General features: G+C 51.8%; 1 protein-coding gene across 5 annotated transcripts in view; it reads left to right on the top strand.

Annotated features, from left to right (window-relative positions):
• Positions 1-21949, top strand: part of ATP13A3 (ATPase 13A3) — a 72434-nt gene that overhangs the window by 35862 nt on the left and 14623 nt on the right. For all 5 annotated transcript variants that reach the window (XM_067466179.1, XM_060767200.2, XM_067466177.1 and 2 more), the window contains exons 17-23: positions 3772-3789; positions 3891-4044; positions 4170-4290; positions 16229-16353; positions 19206-19384; positions 20314-20445; positions 21442-21521. In XM_067466179.1, coding sequence (XP_067322280.1) covers positions 3772-3789; positions 3891-4044; positions 4170-4290; positions 16229-16353; positions 19206-19384; positions 20314-20445; positions 21442-21521 — 809 coding nt within the window. The remainder of the gene's footprint in view (positions 1-3771; positions 3790-3890; positions 4045-4169; positions 4291-16228; positions 16354-19205; positions 19385-20313; positions 20446-21441; positions 21522-21949) is intronic.

Raw genomic sequence — 21949 nt, 5'->3', positions numbered from 1 at the left:
TGATATACATGAAGTAAATAATAATAATAATAATAATAATAATAATAATAATAATAATAATTCCTGGTGAATGTAATGCGCAGTGGCGAAAAGTGATCTTTTTTTACCATTTGTCCACAAAAGACGTGCATTGCAGTTGTGGTCTGCTTATAATTCCACAAGTGCCAGAACACTAAAGCTTTCTGCAATGGAGAAGGAACCTTGGGATGCACCTGTGCTGCAGAGTGAATGCACTTATTTCACTGCCCCGGCTAGGAGCCCCAAAGCGGCAAAAAAAGCCAATGGGATTTTGGCCTCAGGCATCAATAGGAGCCTAGTGTCTAGATCTAAGGAAGTCATGCTCCCCATGCTCTATTCCGCTTTGGTTAGACCACATCTGGAATATTGTGTCCAATTCTGGGCACCACAATTCAAGAGAGATATTGACAAGCTGGAATGTGTCCAGAGAAAGAGGGCGACTCAAATGATCAAAGGTCTGGAGAACAAGCCCTATGAGGAGCGGCTTAAGGAGCTGGGCATGTTTAGCCTGAAGAAGAGAAGGCTGAGAGGAGATATGATGAGAGCCATGTATAATATGTGAGAGGAAGCCACAGGGAGGAGGAGGGAGCAAGCTTCCTTTCTGCTTCCCTGGAGACTAGGACGCAATGGAGCCATGGCTTCAAAGTACAAGAAAGGAGATTCCATCTGAACATGAGAAAGAACTTCCTGACTGTGAGAGCCGTTCAGCAGTGGAACTCTCTGCCCCGGAGTGTGGTGGAGGCTCCTTCTTTGGAAGCTTTTAAACAGAGAGGCTGGATGGCCATCTGTCAGGAGTGCTTTGAATGCAATATTCCTGCTTCTTGGCAGAATGGGGTTGGACTGGATGATGGCCCAGGTGGTCTCTCCCAACTCTAGGATTCTATGAGGCTGGATGGCCATCTGTCAGGGGTGCTTTGAATGCAATATTCCTGCTTCTTGGCAGAATGGGGTTGGACTGGATGATGGCCCAGGAGGTCTCTTCCAACTCTAGGATTCTATGATTCTATGAAAGGTGCAGTGGATTAAACCCCTATACCGGCAGGACTGAAGACCGAAAGGTCACATGCTCGAATCTGGGGAGAGGGCGGATGAGCTCCCTCTGTCAGCTCCAGCTCCTCATGCAAAGGGGACATTTATTTATTTATTTGAAATTAAAACATTTATATTCTGCTCTTTTCACCCCAACGAAGGGGACTCAGGGCGGAGCACAGCTCATACACGGCAAACATTCAATGCCGGGACACAAATTCACATACAATACATAAACATAGGAGCCCCTGGTGGCGCAGTGGGTTAAAGCGCTGAGCTGCTGAGCTTGTTGATCGAAAGGTTGCAGGTTCGATTCCGGGGAGTGGCATGAGCTTCTGCTGTCAGCCCTAGCTTCTGCCAACCTAGCAGTTCGAAAACATGGAAATGTGAGTAGATCAATAGGTACCGCTCCGGCAGGAAGGTAATGGCACTCCATGCAGTCATGCCAGTGGCCACACGACCTTGGAGGTGTCTACGGACAATGCGGGCTCTTCGGCTTAGAAATGGAGATGAGCACCAGAGTCCCAGAGTCAGACATGACTGGACTTAGTGTCAGGGGACTACCTTTACCTTACATAAACATTAAAAAAAAAACATTTATCAAAATACTAAAATACACCATTTAAAACCGTCCTAGCCATCCGCATCAACATGTTTGACCATCCTTGTGAGAAGTCAAACATCAAAAACATTTGGGCAACGTCCCCTGGGCAACATCCTTGCAGACGGCCAATTCTCTCACACCAGAAGCGACTTGCAGTTTCTCAAGTTGCTCCTGACATGACAAAAAAAAAACTGCCCCGGCTCAAGAATGCTGATACCCCACCAAACTACAACTCCCCAGCACTGCATAGCATTAAGCCATTAAATGAGGGATGGCGTCCCTCAAAGAGGAGCTCCTGAAGTGTCTTCCCCTTTTGCTTTGGCTCAGCCCTGAGATAACCATATCACGCGAATCGAATGCACATTCTTATTTTGGGAAGGTAATTAAGCCCAAAAAAGTGAGCATTAGATTTCAGTAAAGAAGTCATGTTACCCCACATTTCCTGGGAGAGCATGTCTTGAGTGGATCCAAAAGTTATAGAGCAGGGGTCCTCAAACTTTTTAAACCGAGGGCCAGGTCACAGTCCCTCAAACTGTTGGAGGGCCGGATTATAATTTGAAAAAAAAAAACATGCATGAATTCCTATGCACACTGCACATATCTTATTTGTAGTGCAAAAGAAAAAGCGGCTTTAAAACAATACAATAATTAAAATGAATAACAATTTTAACAAATATAAACTTATTAGTAATTCAACGGGAAGTGTGGACCTGCTTTTGGCTGATGAGATAGGATGTTGTTATTGTTGTGGTGTGCTTTCAAGTAGTTTCAGTCTTACGTTGATCCTGAGCGAGGGCCGGGCAAATGACCTTGGAGGGCCGTATTCGGCCCCCAGGACTTAGTTTGAGGACCCCTGTTATAGAGTGTCCCGTAGCCACAGGGGCACGAAGGAAATGCCAGAAGGGAAGCCACAGCGCTGTGCCAAGAGGTTGGACCTTTTGAGGAAGAGATCTAGTGTGGGGTCGTGGTTTGGAGACCAGGGCCCAGATTATGGCCCAGGGGGACTTCTGTGTGCCCTGCTCTCTCAGCCTCAGAGGAAGGCAAAGGCAAGCTATGGAACAGCCAGGACAACTCTCGGGAAGTTTGGAGAGTGGTGGTTGCAGTCTTGGACCTGGGCCCAGGGGTCAGCTCAGTCCAGCAATGCACTTGCTGGCCTTGGAAAGTCACACTCTCTCGGCCCCAAGGGCAAAGCGGTCTGGCTGAGAGGACCCCAGGAAAAGGGCGCCATAGTTGGAGATGGGCCTAAGGCACAAAAGGAGCCACTCCAAGGTCAAGGGTTGGCTGGGTGGCAGTGGCCTGGCTGAGGGGCCCGCAGTGGCTCCTGGGGCCTGGAGGGTTCTCCTTCTGTTCCTGGGAAGGAGCTTCTTCTTCCTCTTGGGACTGAGCCACGAAGCCATGGCTGCTGACCCAAGGCCACGACTCCATTCTGGCTCACGTTTATTTATTTATTTTTTTTTATTTAGAACTTTTATATACCAGTCTTCTCGACCTCCGCAGAGGGACTCAGTCCGGTTCACAACAAAAGATTCATAAACAATAGTTTAAAACATCACATCCCATAATACACTAACACATTAAAATACAATCATATAATTACATAAGGCCAAGTCGTCAGAATGAAGTCACAATTCATCGCCGTCCGTCCGTGTAGTCAGGAGTTATTGACTCACTCATCAAATGCTAAATTCCAGAGCCAGGTTTTCACCAGTTTTCTAAAAGTCAGGAGAGAAGGGGCAGTTCTAATCTCCAATGGGAGGGAGTTCCAGAGCCGAGGGGCCACCACCGAGAAGGCCCTGTCCCTCGTCCCCACCAGACGCGATTGCGAGGGTGGTGGGACCAAGAGCAGGGCCCCTCCAGAAGATCTTCACAACCTTGATCTCACGTTGGGAGATGTTCTGCTGGGATGTGCTGGGGAAGCAATGGCTGCATGGGCATCTGTTGGGGGTGCTTTGATTGTGTGTGTTCCTGCACATGGCAGGAGGGAGCTGGATTGGATGGCCTGTGTGGTCTCCTCCTTCCGCCTTGTGTTGCTGTGATTCTACAAATTGGGGAGGCGATGATGAGGCCTTCCTGCCCCTCACGGCCTGTTCCTCTGTGTCTCATTCCCTCTCTCTTGGCAGGAGCTCTTTGAACTCTCGGTGAGTACCTCCTTCTCCCCCTCCCCTGGTGTGCCCCCCCCCCTCTTCCTCCTCCCCCTCTTGACCATCTCCTCCTCCTCCTCCGGCCACTGGCCCTCCAGTCCGGCTACGAGATCGGGATAGTGCGGCAGTTCCCCTTCTCCTCGGCTCTGCAGCGGATGTGCGTGGTGGCCCGGGCCCTGGGGCAGAAGCGCATGGACGCCTATGTCAAGGGGGCCCCCGAGGTGGTGGCCGGGCTCTGCAAGCAGGAAACAGGTGTGTATGCGTGGGGAGTGGGGGTGGGGAGAGGAAGTGGAGGGAGCCTGGCACTCTTGCATGGGGGTGGGGTGGGGGTGTGTGTCCCCTTTTGTGACCGACTTCTCCCCGTCTTCTCCTGCCAGTCCCCCAGGACTTTGAGCGCATCCTGGAAGAGTACACCAGGCAGGGCTTCCGGGTCATTGCCCTCGCCCACAGGAAGCTGGAGTCCAGGCTGACCTGGCACAAGGTCCTGAACGTGGGCAGGTGAGTTGGCGCCAAGAGAGAAAGGAGATTCCATCTGAACCTGAGGAAGAACTTCCTGACTGTGAGAGCCGTTCAGCAGTGGAACTCTCTGCCCCGGAGGGAGTGTGGTGGAGGCTCCTTCTTTGGAGACTTTTAAACAGAGGCTGGATGGCCATCTGTCAGGGGTGCTTTGAATGCAATATTCCTGCTTCTTGGCGGAATGGGGTTGGACTGGATGATGGCCCAGGTGGTCTCTTCCAACTCTAGGATTCTATGAGGCTGGATGGCCATCTGTCAGGGGTGCTTTGAATGCAATATTCCTGCTTCTTGGCGGAATGGGGTTGGACTGGAGGATGGCCCAGGAGGTCTCTTCCAACTCTAGGATTCTATGAGGCTGGATGGCCATCTGTCAGGGGTGCTTTGAATGCAATATTCCTGCTTCTTGGCAGAATGGGGTTGGACTGGAGGATGGCCCAGGAGGTCTCTTCCAACTCTTGGATTCTATGAGGCTGGATGGCCATCTGTCAGGGGTGCTTTGAATGCAATATTCCTGCTTCTTGGCGGAATGGGGTTGGACTGGAGGATGGCCCAAGAGGTCTCTTCCAACTCTAGGATTCTATGAGGCTGGATGGCCATCTGTCAGGGGTGCTTTGAATGCAATATTCCTGCTTCTTGGCGGAATGGGGTTGGACTGGAGGATGGCCCAGGAGGTCTCTTCCAACTCTTGGATTCTATGAGGCTGGATGGCCATCTGTCAGGGGTGCTTTGAATGCAATATTCCTGCTTCTTGGCGGAATGGGGTTGGACTGGAGGATGGCCCAGGAGGTCTCTTCCAACTCTAGGATTCTATGAGGCTGGATGGCCATCTGTCAGGGGTGCTTTGAATGCAATATTCCTGCTTCTTGGCGGAATGGGGTTGGACTGCATGATGGCCCAGGAGGTCTCTTCCCACTCTTTGATTCTATGAGGCTGGATGGCCATCTGTCAGGGGTGCTTTGAATGCAGTATTCCTGCTTCTTGGCAGAATGGGGTTGGACTGGATGATGGCCCAGGAGGTCTCCTCCAATTCTAGGATTCTATGAGGCTGGATGGGCATCTGTCAGGGGTGCTTTGAATGCAATATTCCTGCTTCTTGGCAAAATGAGGTGGGACTGGATGATGGCCCAGGAGGTCTCTTCCAACTCTTGGATTCTATGAGGCTGGATGGCCATCTGTCAGGGGTGCTTTGAATGCAATATTCCTGCTTCTTGGCAGAATGGGGTTGGGCTGGATGATGGCCCAGGAGGTCTCTTCCAACTCTAGGATTCTATGAGGCTGGATGGCCATCTGCCAGGGGTGCTTTGAATGCAAAATTCCTGCTTCTTGGCGGAATGGGGTTGGACTGGAGGATGGCCCAGGAGGTCTCTTCCCACTCTAGGATTCTATGAGGCTGGATGGCCATCTGCCAGGGGTGCTTTGAATGCAATATTCCTGCTTCTTGGCGGAATGGGGTTGGACTGGAGGATGGCCCAGGAGGTCTCTTCCCACTCTAGGATTCTATGAGGCTGGATGTCCATCTGTCAGGGGTGATTTGAATGCAATATTCCTGCTTCTTGGCGGAATGGGGTTGGACTGGAGGATGGCCCAGGAGGTCTCTTCCCACTCTAGGATTCTATGAGGCTGGATGGCCATCTGCCAGGGGTGCTTTGAATGCAATATTCCTGCTTCTTGGCGGAATGGGGTTGGACTGGAGGATGGCCCAGGAGGTCTCTTCCCACTCTAGGATTCTATGAGGCTGGATGTCCATCTGTCAGGGGTGATTTGAATGCAATATTCCTGCTTCTTGGCGGAATGGGGTTGGACTGGAGGATGGCCCAGGAGGTCTCTTCCCACTCTAGGATTCTATGAGGCTGGATGGCCATCTGCCAGGGGTGCTTTGAATGCAATATTCCTGCTTCTTGGCGGAATGGGGTTGGACTGGAGGATGGCCCAGGAGGTCTCTTCCCACTCTAGGATTCTATGAGGCTGGATGGCCATCTGCCAGGGGTGCTTTGAATGCAATATTCCTGCTTCTTGGCGGAATGGGGTTGGACTGGAGGATGGCCCAGGAGGTCTCTTCCCACTCTAGGATTCTATGAGGCTGGCTGGCCATCTGTCAGGGGTGCTTTGAATGCAATATTCCTGCTTCTTGGCGGAATGGGGTTGGACTGGAGGATGGCCCAGGAGGTCTCTTCCCACTCTAGGATTCTATGAGGCTGGATGGCCATCTGCCAGGGGTGCTTTGAATGCAGTATTCCTGCTTCTTGGCGGAATGGGGTTGGACTGGAGGATGGCCCAGGAGGTCTCTTCCCACTCTAGGATTCTATGAGGCTGGCTGGCCATCTGTCAGGGGTGCTTTGAATGCAATATTCCTGCTTCTTGGCGGAATGGGGTTGGACTGGAGGATGGCCCAGGAGGTCTCTTCCCACTCTAGGATTCTATGAGGCTGGATGGCCATCTGCCGGGGTGCTTTGAATGCAATATTCCTGCTTCTTGGCGGAATGGGGTTGGACTGGAGGATGGCCCAGGAGGTCTCTTCCCACTCTAGGATTCTATGAGGCTGGCTGGCCATCTGTCAGGGGTGCTTTGAATGCAATATTCCTGCTTCTTGGCGGAATGGGGTTGGACTGGAGGATGGCCCAGGAGGTCTCTTCCCACTCTAGGATTCTATGAGGCTGGCTGGCCATCTGTCAGGGGTGCTTTGAATGCAATATTCCTGCTTCTTGGCGGAATGGGGTTGGACTGGAGGATGGCCCAGGAGGTCTCTTCCCACTCTAGGATTCTATGAGGCTGGATGGCCATCTGCCAGGGGTGCTTTGAATGCAATATTCCTGCTTCTTGGCGGAATGGGGTTGGACTGGAGGATGGCCCAGGAGGTCTCTTCCCACTCTAGGATTCTATGAGGCTGGATGGCCATCTGTCAGGGTGCTTTGAATGCAATATTCCTGCTTCTTGGCAGAATGGGGTTGGACTGGAGGATGGCCCAGGAGGTCTCTTCCCACTCTAGGATTCTATGAGGCTGGATGGCCATCTGTCAGGGGTGCTTTGAATGCAATATTCCTGCTTCTTGGCGGAATGGGGTTGGACTGGAGGATGGCCCAGGAGGTCTCTTCCCACTCTAGGATTCTATGAGGCTGGATGGCCATCTGCCAGGGGTGCTTTGAATGCAAAATTCCTGCTTCTTGGCGGAATGGGGTTGGACTGGAGGATGGCCCAGGAGGTCTCTTCCCACTCTAGGATTCTATGAGGCTGGATGGCCATCTGTCAGGGTGCTTTGAATGCAATATTCCTGCTTCTTGGCAGAATGGGGTTGGACTGGAGGATGGCCCAGGAGGTCTCTTCCCACTCTAGGATTCTATGAGGCTGGATGGCCATCTGCCAGGGGTGCTTTGAATGCAAAATTCCTGCTTCTTGGCGGAATGGGGTTGGACTGGAGGATGGCCCAGGAGGTCTCTTCCCACTCTAGGATTCTATGAGGCTGGATGGCCATCTGTCAGGGTGCTTTGAATGCAATATTCCTGCTTCTTGGCAGAATGGGGTTGGACTGGAGGATGGCCCAGGAGGTCTCTTCCCACTCTAGGATTCTATGAGGCTGGATGTCCATCTGTCAGGGGTGATTTGAATGCAATATTCCTGCTTCTTGGCGGAATGGGGTTGGACTGGAGGATGGCCCAGGAGGTCTCTTCCCACTCTAGGATTCTATGAGGCTGGATGGCCATCTGCCAGGGGTGCTTTGAATGCAAAATTCCTGCTTCTTGGCGGAATGGGGTTGGACTGGAGGATGGCCCAGGAGGTCTCTTCCCACTCTAGGATTCTATGAGGCTGGATGGCCATCTGTCAGGGGTGCTTTGAATGCAATATTCCTGCTTCTTGGCGGAATGGGGTTGGACTGGAGGATGGCCCAGGAGGTCTCTTCCCACTCTAGGATTCTATGAGGCTGGATGGCCATCTGCCAGGGGTGCTTTGAATGCAAAATTCCTGCTTCTTGGCGGAATGGGGTTGGACTGGAGGATGGCCCAGGAGGTCTCTTCCCACTCTAGGATTCTATGAGGCTGGATGTCCATCTGTCAGGGGTGATTTGAATGCAATATTCCTGCTTCTTGGCGGAATGGGGTTGGACTGGAGGATGGCCCAGGAGGTCTCTTCCCACTCTAGGATTCTATGAGGCTGGATGGCCATCTGTCAGGGGTGCTTTGAATGCAATATTCCTGCTTCTTGGCGGAATGGGGTTGGACTGGAGGATGGCCCAGGAGGTCTCTTCCAACTCTAGGATTCTATGAGGCTGGATGGCCATCTGCCAGGGGTGCTTTGAATGCAAAATTCCTGCTTCTTGGCGGAATGGGGTTGGACTGGAGGATGGCCCAGGAGGTCTCTTCCCACTCTAGGATTCTATGAGGCTGGATGGCCATCTGTCAGGGTGCTTTGAATGCAATATTCCTGCTTCTTGGCAGAATGGGGTTGGACTGGAGGATGGCCCAGGAGGTCTCTTCCCACTCTAGGATTCTATGAGGCTGGATGGCCATCTGTCAGGGGTGCTTTGAATGCAATATTCCTGCTTCTTGGCGGAATGGGGTTGGACTGGAGGATGGCCCAGGAGGTCTCTTCCCACTCTAGGATTCTATGAGGCTGGATGGCCATCTGCCAGGGGTGCTTTGAATGCAATATTCCTGCTTCTTGGCGGAATGGGGTTGGACTGGAGGATGGCCCAGGAGGTCTCTTCCCACTCTAGGATTCTATGAGGCTGGATGTCCATCTGTCAGGGGTGATTTGAATGCAATATTCCTGCTTCTTGGCGGAATGGGGTTGGACTGGAGGATGGCCCAGGAGGTCTCTTCCCACTCTAGGATTCTATGAGGCTGGATGGCCATCTGCCAGGGGTGCTTTGAATGCAATATTCCTGCTTCTTGGCGGAATGGGGTTGGACTGGAGGATGGCCCAGGAGGTCTCTTCCCACTCTAGGATTCTATGAGGCTGGATGGCCATCTGCCAGGGGTGCTTTGAATGCAATATTCCTGCTTCTTGGCGGAATGGGGTTGGACTGGAGGATGGCCCAGGAGGTCTCTTCCCACTCTAGGATTCTATGAGGCTGGATGGCCATCTGCCAGGGGTGCTTTGAATGCAATATTCCTGCTTCTTGGCGGAATGGGGTTGGACTGGAGGATGGCCCAGGAGGTCTCTTCCCACTCTAGGATTCTATGAGGCTGGATGGCCATCTGCCAGGGGTGCTTTGAATGCAATATTCCTGCTTCTTGGCGGAATGGGGTTGGACTGGAGGATGGCCCAGGAGGTCTCTTCCCACTCTAGGATTCTATGAGGCTGGATGTCCATCTGTCAGGGGTGATTTGAATGCAATATTCCTGCTTCTTGGCGGAATGGGGTTGGACTGGAGGATGGCCCAGGAGGTCTCTTCCCACTCTAGGATTCTATGAGGCTGGATGTCCATCTGCCAGGGGTGCTTTGAATGCAATATTCCTGCTTCTTGGCGGAATGGGGTTGGACTGGAGGATGGCCCAGGAGGTCTCTTCCCACTCTAGGATTCTATGAGGCTGGCTGGCCATCTGTCAGGGGTGCTTTGAATGCAATATTCCTGCTTCTTGGCGGAATGGGGTTGGACTGGAGGATGGCCCAGGAGGTCTCTTCCCACTCTAGGATTCTATGAGGCTGGCTGACCATCTGTCAGGGGTGCTTTGAATGCAATATTCCTGCTTCTTGGCGGAATGGGGTTGGACTGGAGGATGGCCCAGGAGGTCTCTTCCCACTCTAGGATTCTATGAGGCTGGATGGCCATCTGCCGGGGTGCTTTGAATGCAATATTCCTGCTTCTTGGCGGAATGGGGTTGGACTGGAGGATGGCCCAGGAGGTCTCTTCCAACTCTAGGATTCTATGAGGCTGGATGGCCATCTGTCAGGGGTGCTTTGAATGCAATATTCCTGCTTCTTGGCGGAATGGGGTTGGACTGGAGGATGGCCCAGGAGGTCTCTTCCCACTCTAGGATTCTATGAGGCTGGATGGCCATCTGCCAGGGGTGCTTTGAATGCAATATTCCTGCTTCTTGGCGGAATGGGGTTGGACTGGAGGATGGCCCAGGAGGTCTCTTCCCACTCTTGGATTCTATGAGGCTGGATGGCCATCTGTCAGGGGTGCTTTGAATGCAATATTCCTGCTTCTTGGCGGAATGGGGTTGGACTGCATGATGGCCCAGGAGGTCTCTTCCAACTCTAGGATTCTATGAGGCTGGATGGCCATCTGTCAGGGGTGCTTTGAATGCAATATTCCTGCTTCTTGGCGGAATGGGGTTGGACTGGATGATGGCCCAGGAGGTCTCTTCCAACTCTTGGATTCTATGAGGCTGGATGGCCATCTGTCAGGGGTGCTTTGAATGCAATATTCCTGCTTCTTGGCGGAATGGGGTTGGACTGCATGATGGCCCAGGAGGTCTCTTCCAACTCTTGGATTCTATGAGGCTGGATGGCCATCTGTCAGGGGTGCTTTGAATGCAATATTCCTGCTTCTTGGCGGAATGGGGTTGGACTGGAGGATGGCCCAGGAGGTCTCTTCCCACTCTAGGATTCTATGAGGCTGGATGGCCATCTGCCGGGGTGCTTTGAATGCAATATTCCTGCTTCTTGGCGGAATGGGGTTGGACTGGATGATGGTCCAGGAGGTCTCTTCCAACTCTAGGATTCTATGAGGCTGGATGGCCATCTGTCAGGGGTGCTTTGAATGCAATATTCCTGCTTCTTGGCGGAATGGGGTTGGACTGGAGGATGGCCCAGGAGGTCTCTTCCCACTCTAGGATTCTATGAGGCTGGATGGCCATCTGCCAGGGGTGCTTTGAATGCAATATTCCTGCTTCTTGGCGGAATGGGGTTGGACTGGAGGATGGCCCAGGAGGTCTCTTCCCACTCTTGGATTCTATGAGGCTGGATGGCCATCTGTCAGGGGTGCTTTGAATGCAATATTCCTGCTTCTTGGCGGAATGGGGTTGGACTGCATGATGGCCCAGGAGGTCTCTTCCAACTCTAGGATTCTATGAGGCTGGATGGCCATCTGTCAGGGGTGCTTTGAATGCAATATTCCTGCTTCTTGGCGGAATGGGGTTGGACTGGATGATGGCCCAGGAGGTCTCTTCCAACTCTTGGATTCTATGAGGCTGGATGGCCATCTGTCAGGGGTGCTTTGAATGCAATATTCCTGCTTCTTGGCGGAATGGGGTTGGACTGCATGATGGCCCAGGAGGTCTCTTCCAACTCTTGGATTCTATGAGGCTGGATGGCCATCTGTCAGGGGTGCTTTGAATGCAATATTCCTGCTTCTTGGCGGAATGGGGTTGGACTGCATGATGGCCCAGGAGGTCTCTTCCAACTCTAGGATTCTATGAGGCTGGATGGCCATCTGTCAGGGGTGCTTTGAATGCAATATTCCTGCTTCTTGGCGGAATGGGGTTGGACTGCATGATGGCCCAGGAGGTCTCTTCCAACTCTTGGATTCTATGAGGCTGGATGGCCATCTGTCAGGGGTGCTTTGAATGCAATATTCCTGCTTCTTGGCAGAATGGGGTTGGACTGCATGATGGCCCAGGAGGTCTCTTCCAACTCTTGGATTCTATGAGGCTGGATGGCCATCTGTCAGGGGTGCTTTGAATGCAATATTCCTGCTTCTTGGCAGAATGGGGTTGGACTGGATGGTGGCCCAGGAGGTCTCTTCCCACTCTTGGATTCTATGAGGCTGGATGGCCATCTGTCAGGGGTGCTTTGAATGCAATATTCCTGCTTCTTGACGGAATGGGGTTGGACTGGAGGATGGCCCAGGAGGTCTCTTCCAACTCTAGGATTCTATGAGGCTGGATGGCCATCTGCCAGGGGTGCTTTGAATGCAATATTCCTGCTTCTTGGCAGAATGGGGTTGGACTGGATGGTGGCCCAGGAGGTCTCTTCCCACTCTTGGATTCTATGAGGCTGGATGGCCATCTGCCAGGGGTGCTTTGAATGCAATATTCCTGCTTCTTGGCGGAATGGGGTTGGACTGGATGATGGCCCAGGAGGTCTCTTCCCACTCTTGGATTCTATGAGGCTGGATGGCCATCTGTCAGGGGTGCTTTGAATGCAATATTCCTGCTTCTTGGCGGAATGGGGTTGGACTGGATGATGGCCCAGGAGGTCTCTTCCCACTCTAGGATTCTATGAGGCTGGATGGCCATCTGTCAGGGGTGCTTTGAATGCAATATTCCTGCTTCTTGGCGGAATGGGGTTGGACTGGATGATGGCCCAGGAGGTCTCTTCCCACTCTTGGATTCTATGAGGCTGGATGGCCATCTGTCAGGGGTGCTTTGAATGCAATATTCCTGCTTCTTGGCGGAATGGGGTTGGACTGGATGATGGCCCAGGAGGTCTCTTCCCACTCTTGGATTCTATGAGGCTGGATGGCCATCTGTCAGGGGTGCTTTGAATGCAATATTCCTGCTTCTTGGCGGAATGGGGTTGGACTGGATGATGGCCCAGGAGGTCTCCTCCAACTCTTTGATTCCAGGATTCTATGAGGGCACCTGAGGGCCCACAACCCACCTCCCGCGGCCTATTGTCCACTCTGCTCCAGAGAACGGGGTCTGGTCATGGCTGTAATTTGCATCCACACCACTGTAGTGTCCCTGTGTGGCACTTGAACGGTCTGCAGTATCGGGGGGTGGGGGGGACGGACAGGAAGCAGAGCCTCCTTCAGACTCAGAGGGCTCTGCCTGTGATACCTAGTCCACCGGGCATCACACCGGTGGACTGGCTTATTATTTAGGCTTGGGCAATCCATGGTTCTAAATGGTTCTAAAGTACTTGCAAAACTAAAGTTCTGGTGGTGAAAATTTCAGAACTCTAACAAAACTCTCAAAATTTCATAATAAATGGCAGTTCCTAAATGGTTCTGTCATTAAAATCACCAATAATGAAATAATAATTAAATTTCGAAAGTTTTGTTAGAGTTCTGAAATTTTCACCACCAGAACTTTATAGTTTTGTAAGTACTTTAGAACCATTTAGAACCATGGATTGCCCAAGCCTATTATTATTTATATTGCTCTTATTTTGGGGAAGTTTTGAGGCAAGAGAGAGTGAGGAGGGCAAAGGCCTGGCAAATAGGAGTGAAACTGCCATGTGGTGGAGTGGTTTTCTTCAGTCTGGGGCCATGTTTAGGGGGGGGGGGGGAGTTCTGTACAGGACGTGGGGCTCGCTTTGAATGACTTCCTGGAAGCTTTGGGGGTCAGGTTTTGCTTGCCCCCACCTTGGCAGTCTTTGGGAGGAGCTTGAAAACGTGGCTGTTCCAGTGTGCCTTCCCTGAATGAAGGAAACAATGCCCGATCTGACCAAACTCCTTCTATACATCCTCTGAAGCACTCTATCCATTGGATTGATCCCCCCCCCCCCCCCAAATATCCCTCTTGAAAACCCCCATGCCTAGACAGACCTTACTCTGTACACACCCAGGGTTTTGAATTTTTAATCTACATCTGGCCCGGCCATAATGTTTTTAAATCTTTTGTGTTTTATTCCTTTTTTTAAAAAAAAAATATTTTTATTGCATTTATTCAATTTAACATAAACACATTAAGTAAAAATACCTTTATCACTAAATTATTCCTATACTCTATAACTACTACAAATTCTAACGAACTATAAATCAATTCAGACTTCTCTCAATTTACAAAACAAAATAATAATAATTAGAATCTGACCAATCCTTATAATCAAGTCACTCATTCTTCACTCTCCAAATACAGTATGATAATAACATATATGCAACATGCAAATTCTATACATGTCCCATCATTCAATCTTATTCTGTTTTGGAAACATAATGATGAGCACTCGTTGGATATTGACCATGGTCCATTCCTGTTATTTGTCTTTAATACTCCCCCTCCCCTCTTTTGTGTGTTATTCCTTATATGTTTAGTTATATTATTTATATTGCTTTATTTCCTTGCTTGTTTTGTTGATGTATGATTGTATCTGTATTTGATGGGCTTGGCCTCATTTAGCCCAGCATTTAAAAAAAAATTAAATATTTTAATTATTACAATTGGCCTGCCATAGGTTTTTAATGCGCCGTGGTGTTATTGTTACTCTTTATTGCTTTGTTTATGAGTTTATTTATTGTCTGTATTGTTGTTGTTGCTTTTTATTGATGTATTTGGGCTCGGCCTCTTGTAAGCCGCACCAAGTCCCTCAGGAGATGGTACCGGGGTATAAATAAAGGTTTATTATATTAGGTTCTTGTGGGTTTTTTCGGGCTATAGGGCCATGTTCTAGAGGCATTTTCTCCTGACGTTTCGCCTGCATCTATGGCAAGCATCCTCAGAGGTTGTGAGGTCTGTTGGAACTGGGAAAAGGGGTTTATATATCTGTGGAATGACTGGGGTGGGGCAAAGAGCTCTTTTCTGCTGGAGCAAGGTGTGAATGTTTCAACTGACCACTTTCATTAGCATTTGAAGGCCTGGCTGAGCCTGGGGAAATCTTTTGTTGAGAGGTGTTAAGATGTGCCTGGTTGTTTCCTCTCTATTGTTTTGCTGTTGTAATTTTAGAGTTTTTAATACTGGTAGCCAGATCTTGTCCATTTTCATGGTTTCTTCCTTTCTGTTGAAATTGTCCACCTGGCTGGGACACCTGCTTCTTGTGGATGTCAATGGCTTCTCTGTGTAGCCTGACATGGTGGTTGTGAGAGTGGTCCAGCATTTCTGTGCTCTCAAATAATATGCTGTGTCCTGGCTGGTTCATCATCATCATCATTATTATTATTATTATTATTATTATTATTATGTAAGCCGCCTTGAGTCCCTTCAGGGAGATGGTGGCGGGGTATAAATAAAGGTTTATTATTATTTTATTATTTATTTATTTACAGCTTTTCTATTCCGCCCTTCTCCTCACCCCGCAGGGGACTCAGGGCGGATTACAGTGTACACATATATGGCAAACATTCAATGCCAATTTTAGACATACAAACATATACAGACATACACAGAGGCTATTTAACTTTTTTCTGTCTGCCAGGGGAGCGGTCGCTTTCATCGTCCATCTGTGACACTGATGAAGCACTTCCGCATTCCCCGCATGCTTCCCCGCTGGAATGCTTTGCTGGAGTCTTCTTTATGGCCTCATCAGTTAATTTAGCCTCCCCACCCTTTAAGGTGGTACCTAATTTTCCTACTTGACAGATGCAACTGTCTTTCAGGTTGCAGAGGTCAACAACAGGCTACATACAATTGGTTGGAAACCCACTCCAACCCGGGCTGGCTTATTATTATTATGTAAGCCGCACCGAGTACATTGGGGAGATGGTGGCGGGGTATAAATAAAGTATTATTATTATTATTATTATTATTATTATTATTATTATTATTATGTAAGCCGCCTTGAGTCCCTTTGGGTAGATGGTGGCGGGGTATAAATAAAGTATTATTATTATTATTATTATTATTATTATTATTATTATGTAAGCCACCTTGAGTCCCTTTGGGGAGATGGTGGTGGGGTATAAATAAAGTATTATTATTATTATTATTATTATTATTATTATTATGATGTAAGCCGCCCCGAGTCCCTTCGAGGAGATGGTGGCGGGGTATAAATAAAGTTATATTATGCCTGACAGGGTCCAAGGGACTTCCACCTACTGACCCAGGGGGAATGTCCTTGGCTGAGGAAAGGGGGGGGGGGGCTTCCTTGTCCACTCCCTCACAGACCCCTCCCGACAGAGGGTCTGCTCCCAGGGGCTTCTTTCCTGGCCTTGCCTGGGTGCGGCGTCTCCTTCTGCCCTCAGCCTGCCTCCCTCTGAGCTCCCCTGAAGCGTCGGTCACCTGAGGGCCCTCCTTGCTCCACGTTTGGCATCCAGCCTTGTCTTTGTGGTCTGACTGAGTGCCCAGTTCCCTAACAGAGTCCCCGCTCTCTGCAGAGACACCATTGAGGCCAACATGGACTTCCTGGGGCTGATCGTGATGCAGAACAAGCTCAAGCCGGAGACCCCCTCCGTCCTGGAAGACCTGCACAGGGCCAACATCCGCACCGTGATGGTCACAGGTAGGTGGACGCCAAGGCAGGAAGGCGTAGCGGTCCTCTGGGGTCGAGGGGGTGGGGTGGATGATGGGAACGCCGTCCGTGCCCCTTTACGGAATCCCCAGGCCAGGCCCTCCTCCCTCTGTGCCCACCTGTAGATGAGGGGGGAAGGTGTGTGGGCATGTTTGCAAGAGGGGCAGAGGCTCCCATCCCTGGACAGTGGCCTGGCCCGGCCAGCATCTGAGGGCAGAGCTGCTTCCCTGCCCAAAGGGAAGGTTTTCCTGCTTCTTGGTAGAATGGGGCTGGACTGGTCTCTTCCAACTCTAGGATTCTAGGATTCTGGGTGAAGAGAGAGGCTGTCCCTTGGGGCTGGAGGGGCCCAGCTCCATCCCGGCAGGTGCCAAGGGGTCCAGCCCTGCAGGTCCCTGGGAGAGAGGGAGGGAAGGAGGGAGGGGGCTCTGGGAAGGACAGGCCAGAGCAGCGCCCCTTGACCAAGGCCCAGTTTAGCTGGCTCCCCCCCAGCCCTGCTTTGGATAGTAATGCACCACATTAATATCCAATTAATAATAATAAACCTTTATTTATACCCCGCTACCATCTCCCACAGGACTTGGTGCAGCTTACAAGAGGCCGAGCCCAAATACATCAATAAAACACAACAACAGCAATACAACAATAAATAACTCATAACAAAGCAAAACAATAACAACAATATCACGATGTATTTAAAAACTTGTGGCAGGGCCAAATGTAATGATTAAAATTTAAAAAATGCTGGGCATGTCCAAGAGAAATAGGATGGATATTTTAGGGATAGGTGGGCGTGCAGACAATTCTAAATCTCTCATAAAGTGCATTTGGGACATATTGCACGAATATCAATTGTGCAAAGGCCCTCCTGGCTACTGCTGATGCCTGAGTTTCAAGCGTCAGTGATGAGTCCAGGAGGACACCCTGATTAATGCTTAATCAGTTGTTTTTAATTAACTTTTAAAATGTTTTAATGTATTATTGAAATGTTTTATGAAGGTGATGTCACCATATGGTGCTTGTTGTGAGGCCGCCCTGAGTCCCCTGAGAAGAGCGGGGTATAAATATAGGAAATAAATAAATATAGGGAATAAATAAATATAGGAAATAAATAAATAATAAATAAGGGGTGAACTACTTGAGTCAGGCAGGTGGGGCAAGGGGGCTCCACTCCAAGCATCACAGCCTTGCTATGGGCCCAAATGCCTCCTGGCTCCCAGTCCCGGTCCAGCTGGTTTTGGCCTGCAAATTGTGTCCTTGGGTTTGGCTTGGTTTTGGCCCGGCGTCCTGCGGGTCGGGGTGCATTCTTCCTGTGAGGAGTAAGCAGCATGAGGTCATTCTGTTTCCTTTGTCAGCCACAAACCAGAATCCTGGGATCACAGAGTTGGAAGCAGTGAGCGAGGCCATGACGGAAAGGGGTTTAGTGTCCAGTTCCATGGGGCATTGCCTTTTGAAAGGATTCATTGGCAATTTTGGGGGCAGTTTGTCAGCATTTTGTACCCAAAGGTCAGCCAGGACAGAATAGTCACAGGCGGGGCTGGGCTGGGGCTTGGGGGCCCTGGTCTTGGGGGGGGGGTCAAACAAGCCCCTCTTGGCCTATTTGGAGCCATCTAAGTGAGAGGAAGGTGGAGGTGGAATTGGTGGGGGGTTTCAGAGTCCCTTTGGAGGAGAGTTTTGGGCTCAATAGGGCGGGGGGGGGGGCATCCTGGATAGATAGATAGATAGATAGATAGATAGATAGTAAAGTGATGGACCTAAAAGGGGCCTACCTTCAGGTCTAGGTAGGTCGGTAGGTAGATAGAAGAGTGATGGACCTAAGAGAGGAGTACCTTCAGGTTCCAATAGAAAGATATCTAGGACAGAATAGTGGTGCTGGGCTGGGGTTCGGGGGCCCAGGTCATGGGGGGGGGGGCAAAGAAGCCCCTCTTGGCTTATTCAGTGTCATCTAAGTGAGAGGAAGGTGGAGGTGGAATTTGGGGGGGGGGGTCAGAGTCCCTTTGGAGGAGAATTCTGGGTTCAATTTGGGGGGGGCATCCTGGATAGAGAGAGAGAGAGAGAGAGAGAGAGAGATAGGTAGGTAGGTAGATAGTAAAGTGGTGGACCTAAGAGAGGCCTACCTTCAGGTCTAGGTAGGTAGGTAGGTAGGTAGATAGAAGAGTGATGGACCTAAGAGGGGCCTACCTTCAGGTTCCAATAGATAGATAGGTAGATAGATAGATAGATAGATAGGTAGGTAGATAGGTAGGTAGGTAGGTAGATAGTAAAGTGGTGGACCTAAGAGAGGCCTACTTTCAGGTCTAGGTAGGTAGGTAGAAGAGTGATGGACCTAAGAGGGGCCTACCTTCAGGTTCCAATAGATAGATAGATAGATAGATAGATAGAGAGATAGGTAGGTAGATAGGTAGATAGAGAGATAGGTAGATAGGTAGATAGGTAGATAGGTAGATAGGTAGGTAGATAGTAAAGTGGTGGACCTAAGAGAGGCCTACCTTCAGGTCTAGGTAGGTAGGTAGGTAGGTAGATAGAAGAGTGATGGACCTAAGAGGGGCCTACCTTCAGGTTCCAATAGATAGATAGATAGATAGATAGAGAGATAGAGAGATAGGAAGGAAGGAAGGACAGACTAGTGGTGCTGGGCTGGGTCTTGGGGGAACAAAGAAGCCCCTCTTGGCCTATTTGGAGCCATCTAAGTGAGAGGAGGAGGGCAGGGGTGGAGGAGCAGGGGTGAACTTTTGGGGGGTGGGGGGTCAGAGCCCATTTGGAGGAGAGTTCTGCTGGGCCCAGTAGGGAGAGGGACATCCTGGCCAGCCTGACGCCTCTATCCCCCCCTCCTCTTCCCTCTGCAGGGGACAACATGCTGACGGCCATCTCAGTGGCCAGGGACTGTGGCATGATCCGTCCCCAGGAAAAGGTCATTGTGGCCGAAGCGCAGCCTCCCAGGGATGGGCAGCCGGCCAGGGTCAACTGGCATTACGCCGACGCCTTGCCCAGGGGCCCTGACCCCTCGCCCACCATCGACACAGAGGTCAGTCCTTGCAGGGCCTGCTGGCTTGGGGATGGTGGGGGGGGGGCTAGTGGTGTGGGGCTCTGCACTGATGCCTCCCCCCCATTGGAAAGAAAGATTGGGAGGAGGTCGTGCTCTCCTTTCCTTCTGGAGACAATGAGGAAGAGGTGGAGGGGGAGGGGAGGGGGGGCACGAGTATCATCAAGCATGGTTGTTGTTGTTGTTGTTATTCCTAAAAAGAGGCCCAAAGTGGCTAAAAGTAAAAACAAGTCCAGGAGGTGGGAGGGGTTGCCAGGATCCTTTCTGGAAGCCCCCCTCCCTTTCTCAGTCCTGGAGGGAGGAGGCAGAAGGCAGTGAGTGACCAGAGAACTGACCATGTTGGCCTGGCTGCTGCCCAAATGCCTCCCCCCGCCCTCCCCCGGTCCTGCAACAGTTTGAGGCATATGCTTCCTGTGTCACAACAAACATTTCTGTCCTTGGTGGTCTATGAAGCTTGCCATGAAAGCTGGGGATGTGCCACTGGGGCAGTGGGGGGCAAGCTGCCCCTCTCCTTCACTTAGATCAGGCTTGGCTGCTGGTGGGCATTTCCTGCGCTGAGTGGCCCCTGGGGCTCCCTTCCAACCGGAGGGCCCCGTCCTGCCTTCGTCCCCTGGGCCACACTGACTGGGGCTGGTGGGGGTGAGTGGGGGTCCAGGAACCGCTGGAGGCATCCTGCCCTTTGGGGTCACTTCAGACCCTGAGGCCGGCAAGTCCCAAGATGCCTTGAAGCCGAGCCGGACCCCTAGGGCAGGCTTCCCCCTCCCCCTTCTGCCCCTCCTTCCGGTCAGAGGAGGACCCCCGGCCTGACCCCCTGCTTACTCTTAAACGGCGGCAAGTGCCCATCTGCTTTTCCGGAAGGAGAGCGGAGGGAGGCCCTGACCCCGCCCGCTGCCCGCCCTCTTCCCTTCCAGGACGTCCCCATCAAGGTGGCCCAGGGCAACGGCTTGGAGGACCTCCTTCCGGCCGCGGCCAGGTTCCACTTCGCCATGAACGGGAAGTCCTTCGCCGCCATCCAGGAGCACTTCGCGGATCTCGTCCCCAAGGTCCGTATCCCATGGAATTTGGTGGGAGGGAGGGAGGGAAGGAAGGAAATGGGGGTGCAGAGGGAGGGTGGGGCAGAGCGCCAGGCGGGGTGGGAGGGGCAGCCGGGCAAGGACAGCTGGAGGGGCATCCACCCCCCACCCCCACGTATCTGATGCTTCAGGTGCAGAAAGGACAGCAGGGGTCACTGCCTTGTTTAGCTCTCTGTGGAGAAAACTCCCAGACAGAGAAGTCCTTTTTCCTCCCAGGAGGAGCCCACCATTCCCAGGGCTCCTTTTTCCTCTTTGGGGGGGGGGGGGGTACTGCGCTCTTCCCCCCCCCCCCCCCCAATGCCACAGCACAGTTTGATAATTGGGAGCAAAAGGTCACTGGTATGTCATGCTGGCCTCTCCCATCATTCTGGCCAACGATGGCCTCTAAGGACGCCCCTTCCCCACAAGGCACACCAGCACTGACACCCCCACCCCACCCACCTCCAGTGTGTACTTGCTTCAGGCCTTGAGGGGCGGGGGATTCCTCCTCCTCCTCCTCCTCCTCCTCCTCTTTGGCGTGACCCTTGGAAAAGCCTTTGGCCTGGTTCCTGGCAAGAAGCTGTGCGTTCTCCCTCACCAGGGCGGGGCTCCTTCAGGTGGGCACCCCAAAGAAGGGGAGACCTTTCTCTTCCCCAATCCAGTTCCCTTTATGGGGAAAGGGGAGTTCCAGTTAAGTACACGAATCATACTGAGCCTGCGCATTCTGCTGCCGGTTGTCCCGTAGGGAGAGAGACCCCCCCCCCCCCCCGGTCTTCCCGCTCTCTTGGGTGGCCCTTTTCCTACCCGTTTCCCCCAAAACAGTGGGCAGGCGAGGAGTGGGCCCCAGGAGTGTATCCCCAGTTTCTGCACAAGGCAGGATCCCCCCTCCTTCTCCCCCCCCCCCATGTCACCCAAGGTCCCCTCTTGCCTGGGGGGCTTCTGGGTCTCCCAGTGGACTCTGCTAAGAGCGCGGCCTGTGTTTTCCAGCTTGTGCTGCATGGCACGGTCTTTGCTCGCATGGCGCCGGACCAGAAAACCCAGCTGGTGGAGGCTTTGCAAAGCGTAGAGTAAGTATGGCCCCTCCCACTGCCGCCGCTGCCCCCACTCGGGTCGGGTGGCGCCCTCATGCCCTCAGAAGGGGTTGGATTGGAGGACCCTTAGGATCTTTTCTGGCTGTAGGATCCTAGGCTTCTGCTCCGTTGGTCTTGCTGCCTTTGCATCGGGCCGCCGGGTCAAGCAGCCACTCCAACATCTGGGGGTGTCCATCATTCCTAAAGCAGTGTTGTGGCAGTGGGGAAAGGGGGGGGGCAGGCACTTGGCAGGTAGGCGCTTCTCCAGCAAGCAACTTCCAGTGTGTTGGATCCCCCTTTGTGGGGTGAGCTGAGAAGCCGCTGCTCCACCTTTCCTGGGGCACGCTGCCCCACTGCGAGGAATTGCTGGGCTCCTCACGTCGTCTGTTATGAGAAAAGGAGTATGAGAAATGGCCTTGTGCCCC

This window comes from Anolis sagrei, chromosome 3 (genome assembly GCF_037176765.1).
Source record: "Anolis sagrei isolate rAnoSag1 chromosome 3, rAnoSag1.mat, whole genome shotgun sequence".
Lineage (NCBI taxonomy): Eukaryota > Metazoa > Chordata > Lepidosauria > Squamata > Dactyloidae > Anolis > Anolis sagrei.
This window is presented reverse-complemented; position numbering and strand designations above follow the sequence as displayed.